The 15,510-nt window shown below is 66.0% G+C and overlaps 4 protein-coding genes across 4 annotated transcripts; 3 read left to right on the top strand and 1 right to left on the bottom strand.

Annotated features, from left to right (window-relative positions):
• Positions 1–389: 389 nt before the first annotated feature.
• Positions 390–3,538, top strand: EMIHUDRAFT_430501 (hypothetical protein; the record flags this gene model as incomplete). Its single annotated transcript, XM_005774742.1, has 9 exons — positions 390–399; positions 481–555; positions 624–893; positions 996–1,357; positions 1,529–1,733; positions 2,108–2,248; positions 2,320–2,469; positions 2,543–2,777; positions 3,348–3,538. Exons 4-9 carry the CDS (start codon positions 1,131–1,133, stop codon positions 3,536–3,538), a joined length of 1,149 nt encoding a protein of 382 aa, XP_005774799.1. The 5' UTR covers positions 390–399; positions 481–555; positions 624–893; positions 996–1,130.
• Positions 3,539–6,424: 2,886 nt separating this feature from the next.
• EMIHUDRAFT_116825 (hypothetical protein) lies at positions 6,425–8,486 on the top strand (the record flags this gene model as incomplete). Its single annotated transcript, XM_005774741.1, has 3 exons — positions 6,425–7,019; positions 7,093–7,361; positions 7,785–8,486. The coding sequence occupies 3 exons, from the start codon at positions 6,425–6,427 to the stop codon at positions 8,484–8,486; spliced, it is 1,566 nt and encodes a 521-aa protein (XP_005774798.1).
• Positions 8,487–10,336: 1,850 nt separating this feature from the next.
• On the bottom strand, positions 10,337–11,815 carry EMIHUDRAFT_116824 (hypothetical protein; the record flags this gene model as incomplete). Its single annotated transcript, XM_005774740.1, has 2 exons — positions 10,337–11,010; positions 11,329–11,815. 2 exons carry the CDS (start codon positions 11,813–11,815, stop codon positions 10,337–10,339), a joined length of 1,161 nt encoding a protein of 386 aa, XP_005774797.1.
• Positions 11,816–13,696: 1,881 nt separating this feature from the next.
• EMIHUDRAFT_240483 (hypothetical protein) lies at positions 13,697–15,259 on the top strand (the record flags this gene model as incomplete). The annotated part of the gene is made up of 1 exon (XM_005774739.1): positions 13,697–15,259. One exon carries the CDS (start codon positions 13,697–13,699, stop codon positions 15,257–15,259), a length of 1,563 nt encoding a protein of 520 aa, XP_005774796.1.
• Between the last annotated feature and the right edge of the window lie 251 nt (positions 15,260–15,510).

Genomic DNA, 15,510 nt, shown 5'->3' with positions numbered 1-15,510 from the left:
GTCGACACGTGGCTGCTCGTCATCCCGCAGATCATCGCGCGCATCAACGCGCCGCAGCCGCGCGTGCGCAAGGCGGTGCAGAACCTGCTTCTCACCGTCGGCCGCCTCCACCCGCAAGCGCTCATCTACCCGCTCGCGGTCGCCTCGCACGAGTCGCGCCCGCGCCGCGAGGCGGAGCGCTCGACCGCCGCGTCGCCGAGGCCGGACGGCCGGCAAGCCGCCGCGGCCACGTCGCTGCCGCTCTTCAGCATGGGGCGCACCTCTCCGCGCCGAGGCGACGCTTGGCGCTGTCCGCAGTGACCCACCGCTGACGGCTCAACACTCATTCATAGGCGCATCTCGCACGCCGAGGCGACGCTGACGATGATGCGCGCCCACTGCGACACCCTCGTCGAGCAGGCGCTTCCCGCCTCCGACGAGGTGGACCGCGCGTCGTGCGCCACACGGCCCGTCGCTCATGAATACCTTCATGAATACCAGGCGCTGCTCGTCTCCAACGAGCTGATCCGCGTCGCCATTTTGTGGCCCGAGCAGTGGCACGAGTCGCTCGAGCAGGCTCGCCGCCGCTAGAGATCTGAGCGTCGGCCTAGCGAGGCATGGCTCAAGCAGCGATCAACTCATAGGCCTACCGCCGCTACTTTGAGCAGCCGCACGCCGGCGAGCCGCGCGGCATCGAGTCGACGCTCGCGGTGCTCGCGCCGCTCTACGCGCGGCTCGAGGCGGGCGCCTCGACCGCGCACGAGGCGGATTTTGTCGCCGCCTACGCCGCCGACCTGCGCTCCGCCCTCGCGCACTGCCACGAGTTTCGCTTGTCGGGCGACGAGGCGCAGCTGCAGGCGGCGTGGACGCGCTTCTACGAGGTGTTGCGCCAGCTCGGCCGGCAGCTGCAGCAGGCGCGCACCCTCCTCCTCCTCCCCCTCCGAACCTGGACATGTCCGGGACACGTCCATTCCACGTCCGAGACGTGCGTGCGTGTGTGTGTGCCTCTCTCACAGGCGCGCACCCTGCAGCTGCGCGACGTCTCGCCGCGGCTTCTCAAGGCGACCAACCTCGAGATCGCCGTGCCGGGCACCTACCGCGCCAACGCGCCCGTCGTCGCGATCCGCTCCTTCGCGCCCGCGATCCGCGTAATGTCCTCCAAGCAGCGGCCGCGCAAGCTGGCGGTGACGGGCGACGACGGCGTCGAGTACGTCTTCCTGCTCAAGGGGCACGAGGACTTGCGGCAGGACGAGCGCGTGATGCAGCTCTTCGGCCTCGTCAACGCGCTCCTCGCCTCGACCGACGACGGCGCGCGGCTCGACCTCGGCATCCAGCGCTACTCGGTCGTCCCGCTCTCGACCAACTCGGGGCTCATCGAGTGAGACGGAGCCGAGAGGCGGCCGAGATGTGTGACGCGGCCAGGACGGAGCCGAGATGTGGCCGAGCTGCCGTCGAGCGCCCCGTGCCGCGGCGGCACGACCGCCGGGGGGGGGCCACGCCGCCAACGCCGACGCCGCTCTCACGCGCCGCGCTGCGCGGTGGACGCCAGGTGGGTGCCGCGCTGCGACACGCTGCACACGCTCGTGCGCGCCTACCGCACGTCGCGCTCGGTGCTGCTCAACGTCGAGCACCGGCTGATGCTCCACTTTGCGCCCGACCTCGAGTCGCTCACGCTGCTGCAGCGGATGGAGGCCATCCGGGCGCGCGCTCTCGCGGCCCGTCCAGGGCACGCCCGCGCGACCTGCCCGCGGCTTGTCCGATAGGCCTTCCAGCACGTGCTCTCGCACACCGAAGGGATGGACCTCGCGCGTGTGCTGTGGGTCAAGGCGCCTCACCTCGGGTCACCTCGGGTCCCCTCTCTGGTCACCTCGGGTCCCCTCGGGTCCCCTCTCTGGTCCCCTCGGGTCCCCTCGGGTCACCTCGGGTCACCTCGGGTCCCCTCGGGTCCCCTCTCTGGTCACCTCGGGTCCCCTCGGGTCCCCTCAGGTCACCTCTGGTCACCTCTGGTCATCTCTGGTCACCTCTGGTCATCTTGGGTCACCTCGGGTCACCTCGGGTATAATCTCGGGTCCCCTCGGGTCACCTCGGGTATAATCTCGGGTGATCTCGCGCGGTGCTGTGGGCCAAGGCGCCCTCCTCCGAAGAGTGGCTCGAGCGGCGCTCCCACTTCTCGCGCTCGCTCGCCGTCATGTCGATGGTCGGCCACATCCTCGGCCTCGGCGACCGCCACCCGTCCAACCTGATGCTGCACCGCTTCACGGGCAAGACCGTGCACATCGCCTCTGGCGGCTGCTTCTCGGAACCTGCTCGGGACCTGCTCGGAGCCTTCCCGTAGGCAAGATCCTGCACATCGACTTTGGCGACTGCTTCGAGGTTGCGATGCGGCGAGACAAGTACCCCGAGACGGTGCCCTTCCGGCTCACGCGCATGCTCGTCGCCGCGATGGAGGTGTCGGGCGTCGAGGGCACCTTTCGCGCGACCTGCGAGGCGGTCACGTCCGAGGCGCATGTCCCCCACCCCTCTCGGGGCCTTCCCCCTAGGCACCTTTCGCGCCACTTGCGAGACGGTCATGTCCGTGCTGCGCCGCAACAAGGACTCGGTGATGGCGATGCTCGAGGCCTTCATCCACGACCCGCTCATCAAGTGGCGGCTGCTGCAGGCCCACCCGGCCGCGGCGGCGGCGGCGGCCGCCGCCAGCGGCGCCGCCAGCGGCGGCGCCGCCAGCGGCAGCGCCGCCACCGCCAACGGGACGACGTCTCAGTCGACTGCGACCACCGCGGCGGGTGGCGCAGGCACCGGTGCTGGCGGCGGCGGCGGCGGCGGCACCGCGGTGGGTGGCAGCGAGAGCGGCGGCGGCGCGGAGAGCAGCGGCGGCGGCGGCGGAGGCGAGGGCGAGGGCGACGGCGCGGAGAGCGGCGGCGGCCAGAGCGGCGGCGGTGGCGGCGAGGGCGGAGGCGGTGGGCGCGGAGGCGGCGGAGGCGAGAGCGGCGGTGGCGGTCGCCACCGACGGCTGGCGGCGGCCGAGCCGGGGGGCGCGGCGGAGAGAGGCGGGGCCTCGAGCACGACGAGCTCGAGCGACCTCGAGTCCTGCAGCGACGGCGCGAGCGCGGAGGAGGAGGCGGGGGAGCGGGCGGACGCCTCCACGGCGCAGCGAAGCACCGGCGGCGTGCGCGCGTCGCTGCCGCCCTCGCTCGTCGCCTCGCTGGAGGAGTCGTTTGGCTACTCGCTCGACCCCCTGCAGATCTCGGAGGGCGTCGCGCCGACGCCGCTGGCGGCTGTGCGCCAGAAGCTGTGGGCGTCTCGCGCCGCCGAGGAGCGGATCGCGTCGCTCTCGCAGCCGCAGCCGCCGCAGTTCGCCGCCCAGCCAGAGGGGGGCGGCGAGCCGCACGCACTCAACGAGCGCGCGGTGCGCGTGATCCGGCGCGTCGACAACAAGCTGACCGGCCGCGAGTTCGGCGAGCAGCTCACCGTTGCCGAGCAGGTGCAGCGGCTCATCGAGCAGGCGACTTCGAACCAAAACTTGTGTCAGTGCTACACCGGCTGGTGCCCGTGGTGGTGACACTGACAGCTCCGGACGGCATCATGACATGAATGGCGAATCTCTACGTGAATCGGTCTCGTTGCGCATGTGTGTGTGTGGATCTGGCGGTACGTTTTGGGGATGAAGCGTGATATGTACGAGAGATTTGTCCCACCCCTCCCCCCCTTTCCGTCAAGCAAAGCCGGCGAAAGCCACAATTGGGGCATTGGCGGATGGCGCGGGCCGTCACGCACGCATCACGCAAAGCAGTGTGTCGCAGCAGATGGCAGATCGACGACACCTCGCTTACACAACTCACAGCTCACAGGCTTCACAACAGATGCCGTCGCTGCCGTGCATTGCGGCGCCACAAAGGGATAAGTAACGTTACAACCGGGTTTGTTACCAAAAAGCACTGTGCCATGCCACATCTGCTTAAAGGCAACGGGACTGGATGCTCACGAGACCACGGGATCGCGCCGGAGAGCTCGCCTGTAGCGAACTAATCGAGCCTGAGGTGGAACACACGCTGCACCTCGTTGGCATTTGTCCTAGGCCCGTGCAAGTCAAGCTATTGCTCTCCCAATCCTCGTCGCCCCCCTGGCCAAACATGGCCGTCAACTTGCGAGGATCGATCTCACGGTAGATGAGCCCAAATTCAAATTTGATAGCTGTGACTGCGCTCAAACTCAGGCCTTGCGGCCACCCACCTTCCGCCCCCCCGCGGCTGTCATCCGGAAGGCGGGTGTCATCCGGAATTCCAACTTCCCATAGTCCAAACGGACTCCTGGCTGGTCTATCGCAGTCCCAATCCATTCCGTTGTGCAGCGGGCAGAACTCGGCCGTAGACGCAGAAGGGTGGGGGCTGATGGAGTACATGAACATTAACGTCCTCGAGTCTATCGTGCTTGCGGGAATGTATTCCCAGACACTCCTGTCCTTTCCCAGAAACGACTCAGTGCCAAGTTTGGTGATGGAGAGCGTTATTTTGGCTACGGCCTGCTGTTGAAGCAACGCTGACATGTTGCCGCGGTCAAGCTCGAGGTAGACGCGCACGTTTTTCATCTGAACACGGTAGAAGTTGCAGTCCTTTGCCATGGGGACACGAATGGTAGTCTTGTTGGTGCGCACCAACTCTTCGAACACTAGCGGGTTGCGATCGCGTACGAGTCGGAAACCCATGCTGTCATAACAGTGGGGCGGCTCGGACGCCCGGCTGGTTTTTACGCGCGCCTTTGCTTCCTTCAGACGTCTCTGTATCGTTGCTAGCTGTGCCGATGTTACCGGAGCCTCAAGCTTGGGATCAAAGGGTTCCAGAGCCCAATACTCGAATGCGGATATTTGCGCGCGCAGGTATCGAAGTGCGAGGTACCCGAGCTGGTCCTGCTGCCAGTCGAGAGCGTCACGAGCCACGTCCTCTTCACGAGACGCGTTCTTGAGCAGCTGAAACTTCAGCTTGGTCGCATTCCTCCTGGCCTTCGTGTCCTGCAATGTCATCTGGGCCTGTACCCACTGTCCGATCAGCTGATTGCGGTCCTTGACCCCCTCCGACAGCTGTGCAAAGTAGGCGGAGAGTCCGTGGTCTGCAAGGTTGCTTTGGTAGTCCTCCAGCGCGCGATCGGCAACCTGTGCGTGTACAGGCAGCAGCGGGGTCATTAACTCCGGGCGTGACCGGGGAGGCGCGAGAGTGGATCAGGGACCGGGAGTCAGCACCTTCTGGTCGAAAGCGTCGAGATAGAGCCGCGGCAGGGAGACGTCGAGCGGCACTTCGTCGAGCTGCAGCACAAATTCGGTCTGCATCAGCGCACCGAGACGGGACGTGTAGTTGTGCAGCAAGGCACTATGCTTTGCAAGCGTGTCGATGTGCGACTGCTTCTCTTGGACGGCTGGCGTGTAAATCTTATCAACCATCCTCGACAGCCCTTCATTGTAACTGTTGGCCACGTGCAAGTGCATATATTTGCATTCATCCGCTTCGTCGACCAAACCTAGCATGGAGGGAACATTACGCAAGCACTGGGCAACGAGCCCGAGATCAGGGTGCGTCGTGCACATTCCCTCGGTGACCTCATGTAAGATCCAGCTGGCATCCCTCCACACTTCCAGAGCCGCACCAGCCACCGCGTCCCATATGGACGGGGAGCCCGCCTGCCGCGATTTTGGGGTCGGGGGGCTCTCACCCGGTCGGCTTTGGTGGGTGTCAAAGGAGGGGCGAACGCCAATGGAGCCATCAGCGTAGACAACGAGCGCATGCTGGAAGTGTGAAAGAAGCCACGGCGTGGACGGAATGGGATCGTCCTCGAAAATGACGCGTGTCAGGTCGAGTGACACGTACTGCCGACCGCCCTCTACATCTGTGACTTTGCGACCGGCCTCAAAGGGGTTCTGGGGGTCCGGCCTCCTCGCGTGCGGCATGGTTTTCTCTAAAGCCCTCAATACAACTACCATGAAGGGAGCGGTCACGACAAACGGCAAAACTGCTTGCTGTCGGCTGAAAAGGCGACATGATGGTGTTTTACCGCCAGGGGTCGCGCATGAGTGAGGGCGACGGCTGACGATGGGGCGCATCGAAAAGAAGTCATACGAACGTTACGACTTTTACGATGGATCGTTCCGACGGGCGCCGGCTAAGCCTTTCAGAGCGGCGCCCCGAATATTGGCGCCCCTCCTCGTGCGGCTGCCCGCTCCCTGCTCCTGTGTCGTGCTCATCCCACCGTCCACCCCTTGCGCCTCCATGTGTATAGTATTGCCGCCTCCTTCGGGCCGGGGGGGGTTCTGGGGGTCCGGCCTCCTCGCGTGCGGCATGGTTTTCTCTAAAGCCCTCAATACAACTACCATGAAGGGAGCGGTCACGACAAACGGCAAAACCTCGTGCGTTTCACGGCCTCGGGACCGCCTCGCGCGACAAACCTGATCCTCGTGGCGATGAGCGCCTCTGGCCCTCCGCGCGAGCCGTCGAGAGCGTCGGACAGGACCTGCATCGTCGTCGGCGCAGGCGCCGCTGGGCTATCGTGCGCGCTGCGGCTGCAGCAGCATGGGGTCCGTGTGACGCTTCTCGAGGCGGCGGATCGAGTTGGCGGCCGCTGCTTGACCACTTCGGTGGGCGACCTTGGCGTGTTTGAACTCGGAGCACAGTGGTTCCACGGTCAGAAGGGAAACCCAGCCTTTGCGCTCGCCGAGTCGCTCGGCCTCACGCCGCAGACACCAAAGCGACGCGCCACGACGCCACGACACCTCCGCAGCGACGGGCGGCCAGCGAATGCAGACGTGAGCTTGCCACTGCCCTTTGGCGGCACCGCGCTCGCGGCACACACACACCCCACTCCCATGCACGTGTCTCGAACACCCGATGGCATGTGTGTGCGTATCCAGGTGGTGCGGTCGGCGAGCCGTCTCCTCTTTGAGACGGTCTCCGAGCTAGAGGCGGGCCGCGGCGGTGCGCACGCCTCGGTCGGCGCCGCGGTGCGTGCCGCTTGGGAGGCTGCGCGGCCCGGCCTCCTCGCGAGCCACGGCGACGGAGGTCCCCCTCCCCTCCCCTCCCCCTCCCCTCTCCCTTCCCTGCTCGAACGCGGCGCGCCTGCCGCCCCGCGCAGCCCTGCTCGACGCGGCGTGGGAGGCGGCCGAGAAGCTGCAGTGCGCCATCGACGGCTGCGGCGACCTGGCCGACGAGTGCGCGGGCGTCGCGTACGCCAGCTACGACGACTTTGACGGCCGACACGTCCCGTCGCGTCCGGACCTCGGCGGCTTCTCAAAGGCGTTGGAGGCGCTGGCCGCACCGCTGCGCGCGAGCGGCGCGCTGCTGCAGGGGCGGGCGGCGCGAGCGGTGCGCTGGGGCGACGCTGTCGAGGGCGGCGGCGTCGAGGTGGCCACGCGGAAGGGCACACCTCGCAGCACTCACGTCTCCCTCTCTCTCTCTCTCTCTCTCTCCCTCTCTCTCTCTCTCTCTCTCCCTCTCTCTCCCTCTCTCTCCCTCTCTCTCCCTCTCTCCGCTTGACACTGCACTCTGCCAGCGAAGATTCACGGGACAGCTCGCGGTGAGCGCCCTTTGTGGAAGCGTGCGCAAAGGGCGTGAGCGCAACGCGGCGGCAATAGGTGGACGTGGAGGGGAGCGACGGCCGCGCCGCCACCCACAGCGCGGCGGCGGCGTGCTTGTGTGTGCCGCTTGAGCCGCTGCGCCGGCTGCGGCTCGAGCCGCCGCTCAGCGAGGCGAGATTACCCGAGATTACGCGAGATCACGCGAGATCACCCGAGATCACCCGGTTACCCGAGTCGTTGCTCTTGCGAGGCGAGGGCGGGTGCGATGCGGCACTTTGCGTGCGGCGCGGTGGAGAAGATCTTCGTGAGCGTGGAGCGGCGCCGACCGGAGGCGGAGGAAGGGGGGGAGGGGGAGCTGCCCTCCCTGCACCTGCTCTGGACGGAGCCGGCCCGCGGCTCCACGGCGGACCCCCTCGCCGGCGGCTGGACGCGAGGCTTGTACTCGCTGCACCGCGCCGACGCCTCGAGCGGCGAGGGCGCCGCGGCCAGCTTGCCGAGCGGCTGGTCCCGGAGCCGGTGCGTGCTCGTTGGCTGGCTGACGGGGGAGAGCGCGCGCGCCGTGAGCGGGCGGCCGTCGCGCGAGCTGCTGCGCGAGCTCGAGGCGGGGCTGGCGCCCTTTTGGAGGCTGCTGCCGTCGTGGCGGCCTGTGGCGGTGCACGCCACCTCGTGGACCGCGAACCCCCTCTTTGGAGGCAGCTACTCATACCCGCGCCCCGCGGCGCCCGCCGACGCCGCCGATCGACTGGCTGCGCCGCTCGTCTGCGGCGGGCTCCCGACCGTTTGCTTTGCGGGCGAGGCGACGCACACTCGCTGCTTTGGCACGGTGGCCGGCGCGATGCTTTCGGGCGAGCGCGAGGCGGAGAGGCTGCTGACCGCCTGGGATATGCATGTGGAGGACCCAGAGGGCTCAAGGCACTTGGAGCACTTGGAGTGCAGGCGAAGCATATTTTGATATCGTGGGTTACCCTTCACACAGATAGGTTGATAAGAATTTCTACAAATAGGACTAAAAGGACAAGCCCCTCCTCTCACAGCTGACTGATAAGAAAAACAAGAAGCTCACCCCGCAGACTTACCGAGACGTCAGCACTTTTCGTCGTCAAAGAGCAGCGCATGAGCGCATCGAGGTCGTCGTTTGCGATGCGGACCGGTCGTAACCATCGTCGTCGTCGGACTCGTACGCGGGCCCGCGGTCGTCCTGGTCGGACGTGCACTCGTCTTCGTCGGACGAGTACTCGCTGTCCTGCTCGGCTTGCACGGCGCGGAGCGAGTGCACCCAGTGCGGGGCACCGTCATCCGTCTCCATGCGAAGCCAATCGCGCACGCGGCGGTAGAAGCGGTCACCCTCGGGGTCGAACTCGTTGAACCCGAAGTAGTTCCAGCTCCACCACACGCGGTCGGCGGCGCGCGACAGGATGTAGACGTCGCGCCGCGAGAGCGGCGCCACCTTCTCACCTGTCACGTACTGCCGCACCCCATCCCGTTCGATGTAGATGCCGGTGATCTCGAGAGACCTGCACCTCCACGCGCTCCGCACCGCCGCGCCGATCTTCGCGCGGGCGGCGCGCATATGCGCACCCAGGCCGCTCGCGCGCCGTCGCGCAGAGTCGCGCGTTGCTGACGCAAGAGGCCGTGGGCGAGCTGCTCCCACTTGATCGCAGGAGCAGCCGCAGGTGCCGCAGCCTTGTTCTGCCGGAAGTTCTTTCAGTGACGACCTGATCGTACGGCCAGTAGGAAGGTGTCCTTCCATCGTGTGCACGCTTCTGACGCAATGCGCGTCACCTCGGATTGGCTGCTGGCACTCTCGAGGCTATGCCTACACAGCCTCGCGCGCATGGGCAGTCAAAAGGGACCACGCACTTCTCAGGACAGCGCCGGTGCCTCTCTCTTGGACCGGCAAACTTGGTGGTATCGTGTCACCAATGTGGGACCAGTGCGGCATCGCGCCATCGACAGCTCTGAACTGCGCCTCACCACTGACCGGGAAGGCCGCCAAGTGGGCCAGCACAGGTCGCACATGTGGCAGCAGTCAGCAGCGCATGTCTGATAGCTAGAGCAGCAGCGTCAGGGTCGCAGGGTCGGATCGTGTCAAGCCTCTCGCCCGGCCGGCCGCGTGCAGACGTCGGCCTGTCTGCTGTCTGGAGTGATCTGTCGGCGGTCAGTACGACCGATCAGGTTGGAGGTTTCTCATGATTGGAGGGTCTATCTGTGTGTACTCCTCGAGATCTCTCCAAATCTGCCCTCTAATCAACCGTAATCATTCGGGAAGTTGGTGCTCTGAGCGACTCTGAGCGCCGGAGCCCCGTTTCCGCACTGCGGCGCGGCGCACGGTGTGGGCCGGGGCCCCCGCGCCGGCCCAGAGTTAGGGACAGTGTCCCGGCGTGGTAGATAGATAGATAGGAAGGCGAAACACAGTCCGACCAACGACTGGGACACCAACGCGGTATGGGTGGACGCAAGACGGGCGATGACGGTCACACACAGGAGCGCGACGACACACAGAACCACAAGACAAGACACCCAGCCGGCGTGGGGAAAGGGTTAACGCGCACAAAGCTTCAAAGGTACAAGGCTCAAGCTTTTTTACGACTGCAGATTCAATTCCTCTCATTACCAGGTCAACCCGCCTCCTCCCGACGACGCGGAGTTACGTGCCAGCCGTGCTAGGTAGCGATGTGCGCGCTCGTTGTGCTGCACACGCCGTCGTTCACACCCACGCTGAGCGCTTCGGCGCTCGGAGGAGCCCGGACAATATCCCGAGGTCGGATGCACCTTGAGCGTAGCGAGTTGCCTAACGCCGGTTCATAGGTACCCAGAGAGGCCCAGCGGTGCAAAACGAATCAGCCAGTCGTCGTGGAATCTTGCAGCGTAAAAATCGTCCACCCTCAGCCGCAGCTCCTCAAACTCTGCCCTCAACTCCCTGACGGTGCCGGCCCTACTGTGGGTGACAACGCCGAGAGAATTCACGCGCCTGGGGATAGTGAACTCGAGAACGATAGTGGGCCTGCATCGTCGAAGGAGCTTGATACCGCCCAGCAGGGCCTGCTTTTCCATGAACTCGCAGTCAAGCCACATGAAGCCCACCTCGCCGATCACACCTTCAGCACACATGGTGTCCAGACGACGAAAGAGCGAGCCGCGTGCTGCTGGCCGCCACTGCGAGGCGCCCGAGCCTCCGGTGCTGTCTTCGTGGGAAACAAAGCGGCCGTCCTGGCTGCTAAGACCGACACTGATCACTCTCACGCTATCCTCGACCCCGTTGGCCCAAGCCATGCGGCGGATGAATTGGCACTTGTCAGCCGCTGGCTCGATGCAGTACACTGTGAGATCCCGCCGGCCGCAACGTTGTAGGGCTAATGCGAGCGGAACGCCATAATCCCCGATGTGCGCCCCACAATCGATCACCCCGCTTCCCTCTGGGAGTTGGAGGACATGTCGCAGCGTCGCCGCCTTCTGCGCACGCTGCCAGTCCGGACCTGGCCAGTTTGCTTCTGTGAAGGAGCTCTCTTCCCAGGTAAGGCTCCCAGGGGCGCAAGGGTTGGTCAAAATGCACTGCTGGGAGAGCGGAGCAGCGACCCGAGCCCCTGATATCCCTTGCAGCTGAGGTCTTCTTAGAGGATGCTGCCCAGTGGGCGTCTCCAGGCGTTTGAGCCGTGCGCGCTCTCGGCCTGCCCACCGGGACAGAATACTGGTGGCTGCACGCCTGCGGACCTGCTCAAAGTCGCTGCCCTGCTGCTCTCCCATCTCACTGCACGGGGTATAGCCTACCGCCGACGCCGACGCCTTGATGTCACCGTGACCAAACTCGCCGGTGCGGCAGACGCTCTGCTTAGCGAGGTTCGGCACCACGACGAGGGCGGAGACGGACCGCAGCCAGATGAGCCGAGACAGGTGGACGTCAGCGGGCCCGCTGACCGGTAGATGGCGCAGTAGCACGCGGGCTGCTGCGGGCCAGATGACGTAGGACGAGGCGCACCAGACGTACCGTGCTTCGCGGAGTAGAAGCTGGCCACCGCCACTTCCGCAGCGGGGCACGCGGGAGACATCTGGGCTACCCCACGCCGCCACGTCTGCCCCGAGATAGAGCAGGAGCTGCCGGCGCTCCGGAGCGAGCGCTGCTTGGACGGCATGGATGAGCGCGGCGCAGCTGTGGCCAGCGTCATCAGCCAGCTCGACGTCGTCTTCAAGCACCAGCACCGGCGGCTGATCGTCGGCGAGAGCAGAAATCTGAGCCCACAGCAGGAGGTGCGACATCGAGCACCCGCGCTCTCCTGCGGACATAGCCACAGCACCCTGTGCCACGCTATTCCTGTCGAACCGCGCATTGAGAGTGCAGTCGAAATGCGTTGTGCAGGCCCACGGAGGCGCGTCGCCACCGGTGCACGCGCAGAATCGGCGAGCGCCCCGCAGGCCAGCGCGTTCCAGGCTCAGCTCCATCGCTGACCGCCGGTCTGCGCGGTGCTCCAAGTTGATGTAGATGACGTCGAAGCCCACACCGGCAGGGTGTCCAGCCTGGGGACATCGAGCGTCAGCCACGCGGCGCAGCTCTGCCAGATACGCCTCCTCGGGCTCCCTTCCCGCGCCCTGACCGTCAGCCGGTGCAAGCGACGACAGCTCCAGCACGCCTGCCTTGTCTGACGAGGCGTTCATCACTGCCCGCCGAAGCGCCTCCCTAGCGGTCTTTGCTTTCAGCGATCCGCGGCCAGCGGGCGTGGGTGCCTCCGCCATTGTCGCCAGCGGGTGCCTCCGCCAGCAGTGGCCGAGCCACAACTCGCCGTCTACCCGGCCCTCACGGAATCGGTCCCCGTTGCACAGCAATCGATCCTTCACAGCTGCCCGCCCTGCCAAACTTGCTGAGAATCGGTCCTCCCACCTGTGGCGCGACGCTGGCATATACCGGTATGTCTCCCACCCTCGGCGCGCCTACCACGCAGCGGCGGCAGACCACCCTCCGGTTCGAGGGGCGCCTGGGGCTGAGCGGGCTGCCACCCACCGCCAGAGTTTGGCTCGCCCACGGCAGGAGGACACCTTTTGCCCTCAAAAGTCGTTCGAGAGTACCGGGTCGCGGCGGGAACGCGCCCATCCGCTCGATGGGTGTCAGGAGTCGATCGCCTGCGCCAGGAGCGAGCACGGGAGTCGTCGCGAGTGTGTGTCGCGCGCCTTGCGGGGGGGGCGCGGAAAAGAGGAACCTCTTAGCGCCATCGCCACGGTGCTGCAAGCAGCGCCGGGCGACGACGGCTTACCGCCTCCCGGTCCCCCTCGGCACACCTCCGCTGCTTAATGTTTGGCGACTCGAACCCGTGAAGCTTCCCCGTGCGCGGGCTACCCCGCACACGGGTCAGCCTGCCAGCCACGTATCCACGCAAGCGTGGTCCGCGCGCATGGCATACAGGCGTTCGCCAGACAGCGCAGAGGCTAGGCGACCGGGGAAGGACTAGCTCAAGGGCAACACAGCGTCACCAGCCGTTGGCGCGCAGAACGAGTCTGCGGCCCCCGGTTGGGACGAGTGCGCGACGCGGACGAACCGCTCAATGTGGCCGGCAGCTCGCGCTGCCGGCGGGGTTGGTTGGGGAGAACCGGCACGGGGAAAGCCGACCTCCCCGCGATGGGAGTCGTAGCGGCGTGGCGCTCGGCTTCGAGAGAGCGACGTGAGGTCCACACCTTCGGGACGGGCAGGCTCGATACGGCCGCTGGCCGGGGCGGCCGCTCGACCGGCCGCCGCGGTCGTTCCGGCGGCGGCGTCGGCGTCGGCGCCGCGAGCGAACTGGCTCGCATTCGACGAGCGACCCTCTTCACAGAACCCGGACTGCCACCTCGTTGTACTGCTCGTTGCATGAGGGGTGCGACGAGGGGGCGATGGTTGTGATCACATCACAGGGCACACCGAAAGGACACAGGGACGTATCACGTAAGCGGCCGCGACTGGGGGGTAGACAGGGAGAGGTGCGGTGTACTAGCTCTCGCACGGTCTACCACACATGAACCAACCTCTCCTTGTAGTGCAAAAATTAAAGAAAAAGCACCACCGCTAGGGCGTTCCCCGAGGGTGCTCTGGCTGTACACGTGGTGCAAAAAGCATGCAAGTGCACTGCTTACTCACGGCGTGCCATGCTGCGTGCTTCGCTTCTCCTTCTCTCGGCTCGCAGCGCCTATGCCCAGCCTATGGCTGGTGACAAGTGCACATTCGACGCGACCGCCGGAGAGCCGTTTGAGTTCGGCGCGACCTTTGACGTCAGCGCGTCGAACAAGCAGACGTGGGTCGCTCAGGCCGTCATCTTGAAGCAGTACAACGAGGCGCTGAATGACGATGGCGAGGTTATCGGGTGGCAGGAGAATGTGGTGTACGCCGACCCGGAAATGAAGATCGTCTTCTACCCGACGACCGGCACGGCAGAAGAACCCTTTGAGGCCGTGCACGACTGCGGCGCAGGCGTGATCGAGCAGGACCGTGAGACCTGCCAGGATGTGGCTGAGGGCTCCACGATCACGATTCCGCCTACCACCGGAGCGGGCGCGACCCAGCCATTGTGCTACAACATCAAGTTCGCCACGACCAAGCTCACCTCAGTGTTCCACCTCGTCACGACGAACGTCGACTCCGTCGCAATCTTCGCGGAGCATGACCCGACCGAGTTTGAGCGCGGCGGGATCGGTGGCATCCACTACCTCATGGACGTCGACACTTCTGCCATGGGCGACGACGCTGCCCTCGTTGCCCTTGGTGCCGCAAGCCCCATCGAGCCCGTCTTCCAGGACGGCGTCGACAACGCGCCCGAGAAGGAGAAGCCGTGGGGCCTCGCGATCGGCACGAGCTTCCTCGTCAACGCCTGCACGCTCATCGGCGTCATCTTCCTCGCGCCGGCGATCAAGAAGGTCGCCGACAAGAACCCGACCACCATGTTTGCGCTCGCCAACGCGTTCGCGGCCGGCGCGCTCCTCGCCGCCGCCTTCTACCTGATGCTGTACGAGGCCACGCACCTGATCACGGACCCCGTCGACACGGCCAAGTCGGAGACCGACGCAGATGGCGAAAAGACGTGGTCCGTCGAGTCGAAAGAGGCGGGCCGCTCTGCCTGGTGGGGCACGATGATCCTCCTCGGCTTCATCTCCGCCAACATCTTGGAGACCCTCGTCCAGGCCGCCGTCTCGAAGACGTCCATGGGCAGCAAGACGCCGGACGAGGAAGATGTCAAGCCGGAGGTCGCGCCGACGACGGCGAGCCTCACGACCAAGGTGCGCGTGCTCTGCGGAATCCTCCTCGGCGACTTCATGCACAACCTCGTCGACGGCATCTTCATCGGCGCCGCCTTTGTCGGCTGCAACGAGACCGTCGGCTGGACCATCGTCGCCGCCACCATCTACCACGAGCTCGCGCAGGAGGTCTCCGACTACCTCGTCCTCACAGACCCGATGCAGGGCAACCTCAAGCCGTTCACGGCCCTCGGGCTGAACTTCATCTCGGGCCTCTCTGTCGTCCTCGGCGCCATCATCGTCGTCGGCGCCGACCCGGGCGACAACGCAAACGGCCGGCTCCTTGCCTTTGGCGGCGGCGTCTACGTGCAGATCGCCGCGACCGAGTGCTTTGGCCGCGTCAACAACACGGTCAAGACGATGGAGATGCGCGTCGGCACGATCCTTGCCTTCGCCTTCGGCGCGACCGCCATCGGCCTCGTCCTCCTCGACCACGAGCACTGCGTGCCCGACGGCGGTGGCCACGCCCACTGAGCGGAGCCTGCAGGACTCCTCCTCCTCCCCAACTCCCGTCGACCGACTCCTCTTGCCAAAGGTCGCGTGCCACGCTTCACCCGTTCGACCTTCCCCCCGCCCAGCCGGTCGATGGGGGTTGTGTGATAGAGAGCGCTCCTGGGGGCTGAGCCGGGGGGGGGAGGGCAAAGGAGGCCCCCCGCCCCCCGGCCCGAAGGGACGGAGAACGGCCCACCGCCACGGCGAGGGGAAGGGAGAAACGGAAAAACACA

Source organism: Emiliania huxleyi (genome assembly GCF_000372725.1).
Source record: "Emiliania huxleyi CCMP1516 unplaced genomic scaffold EMIHUscaffold_309, whole genome shotgun sequence".
In the NCBI taxonomy this organism is placed as follows: Eukaryota; Haptophyta; order Isochrysidales; family Noelaerhabdaceae; genus Emiliania; species Emiliania huxleyi.
The sequence above is the reverse complement of the archived record's forward strand: the minus strand, read 5'-3'. Positions and strand labels throughout refer to the sequence as shown.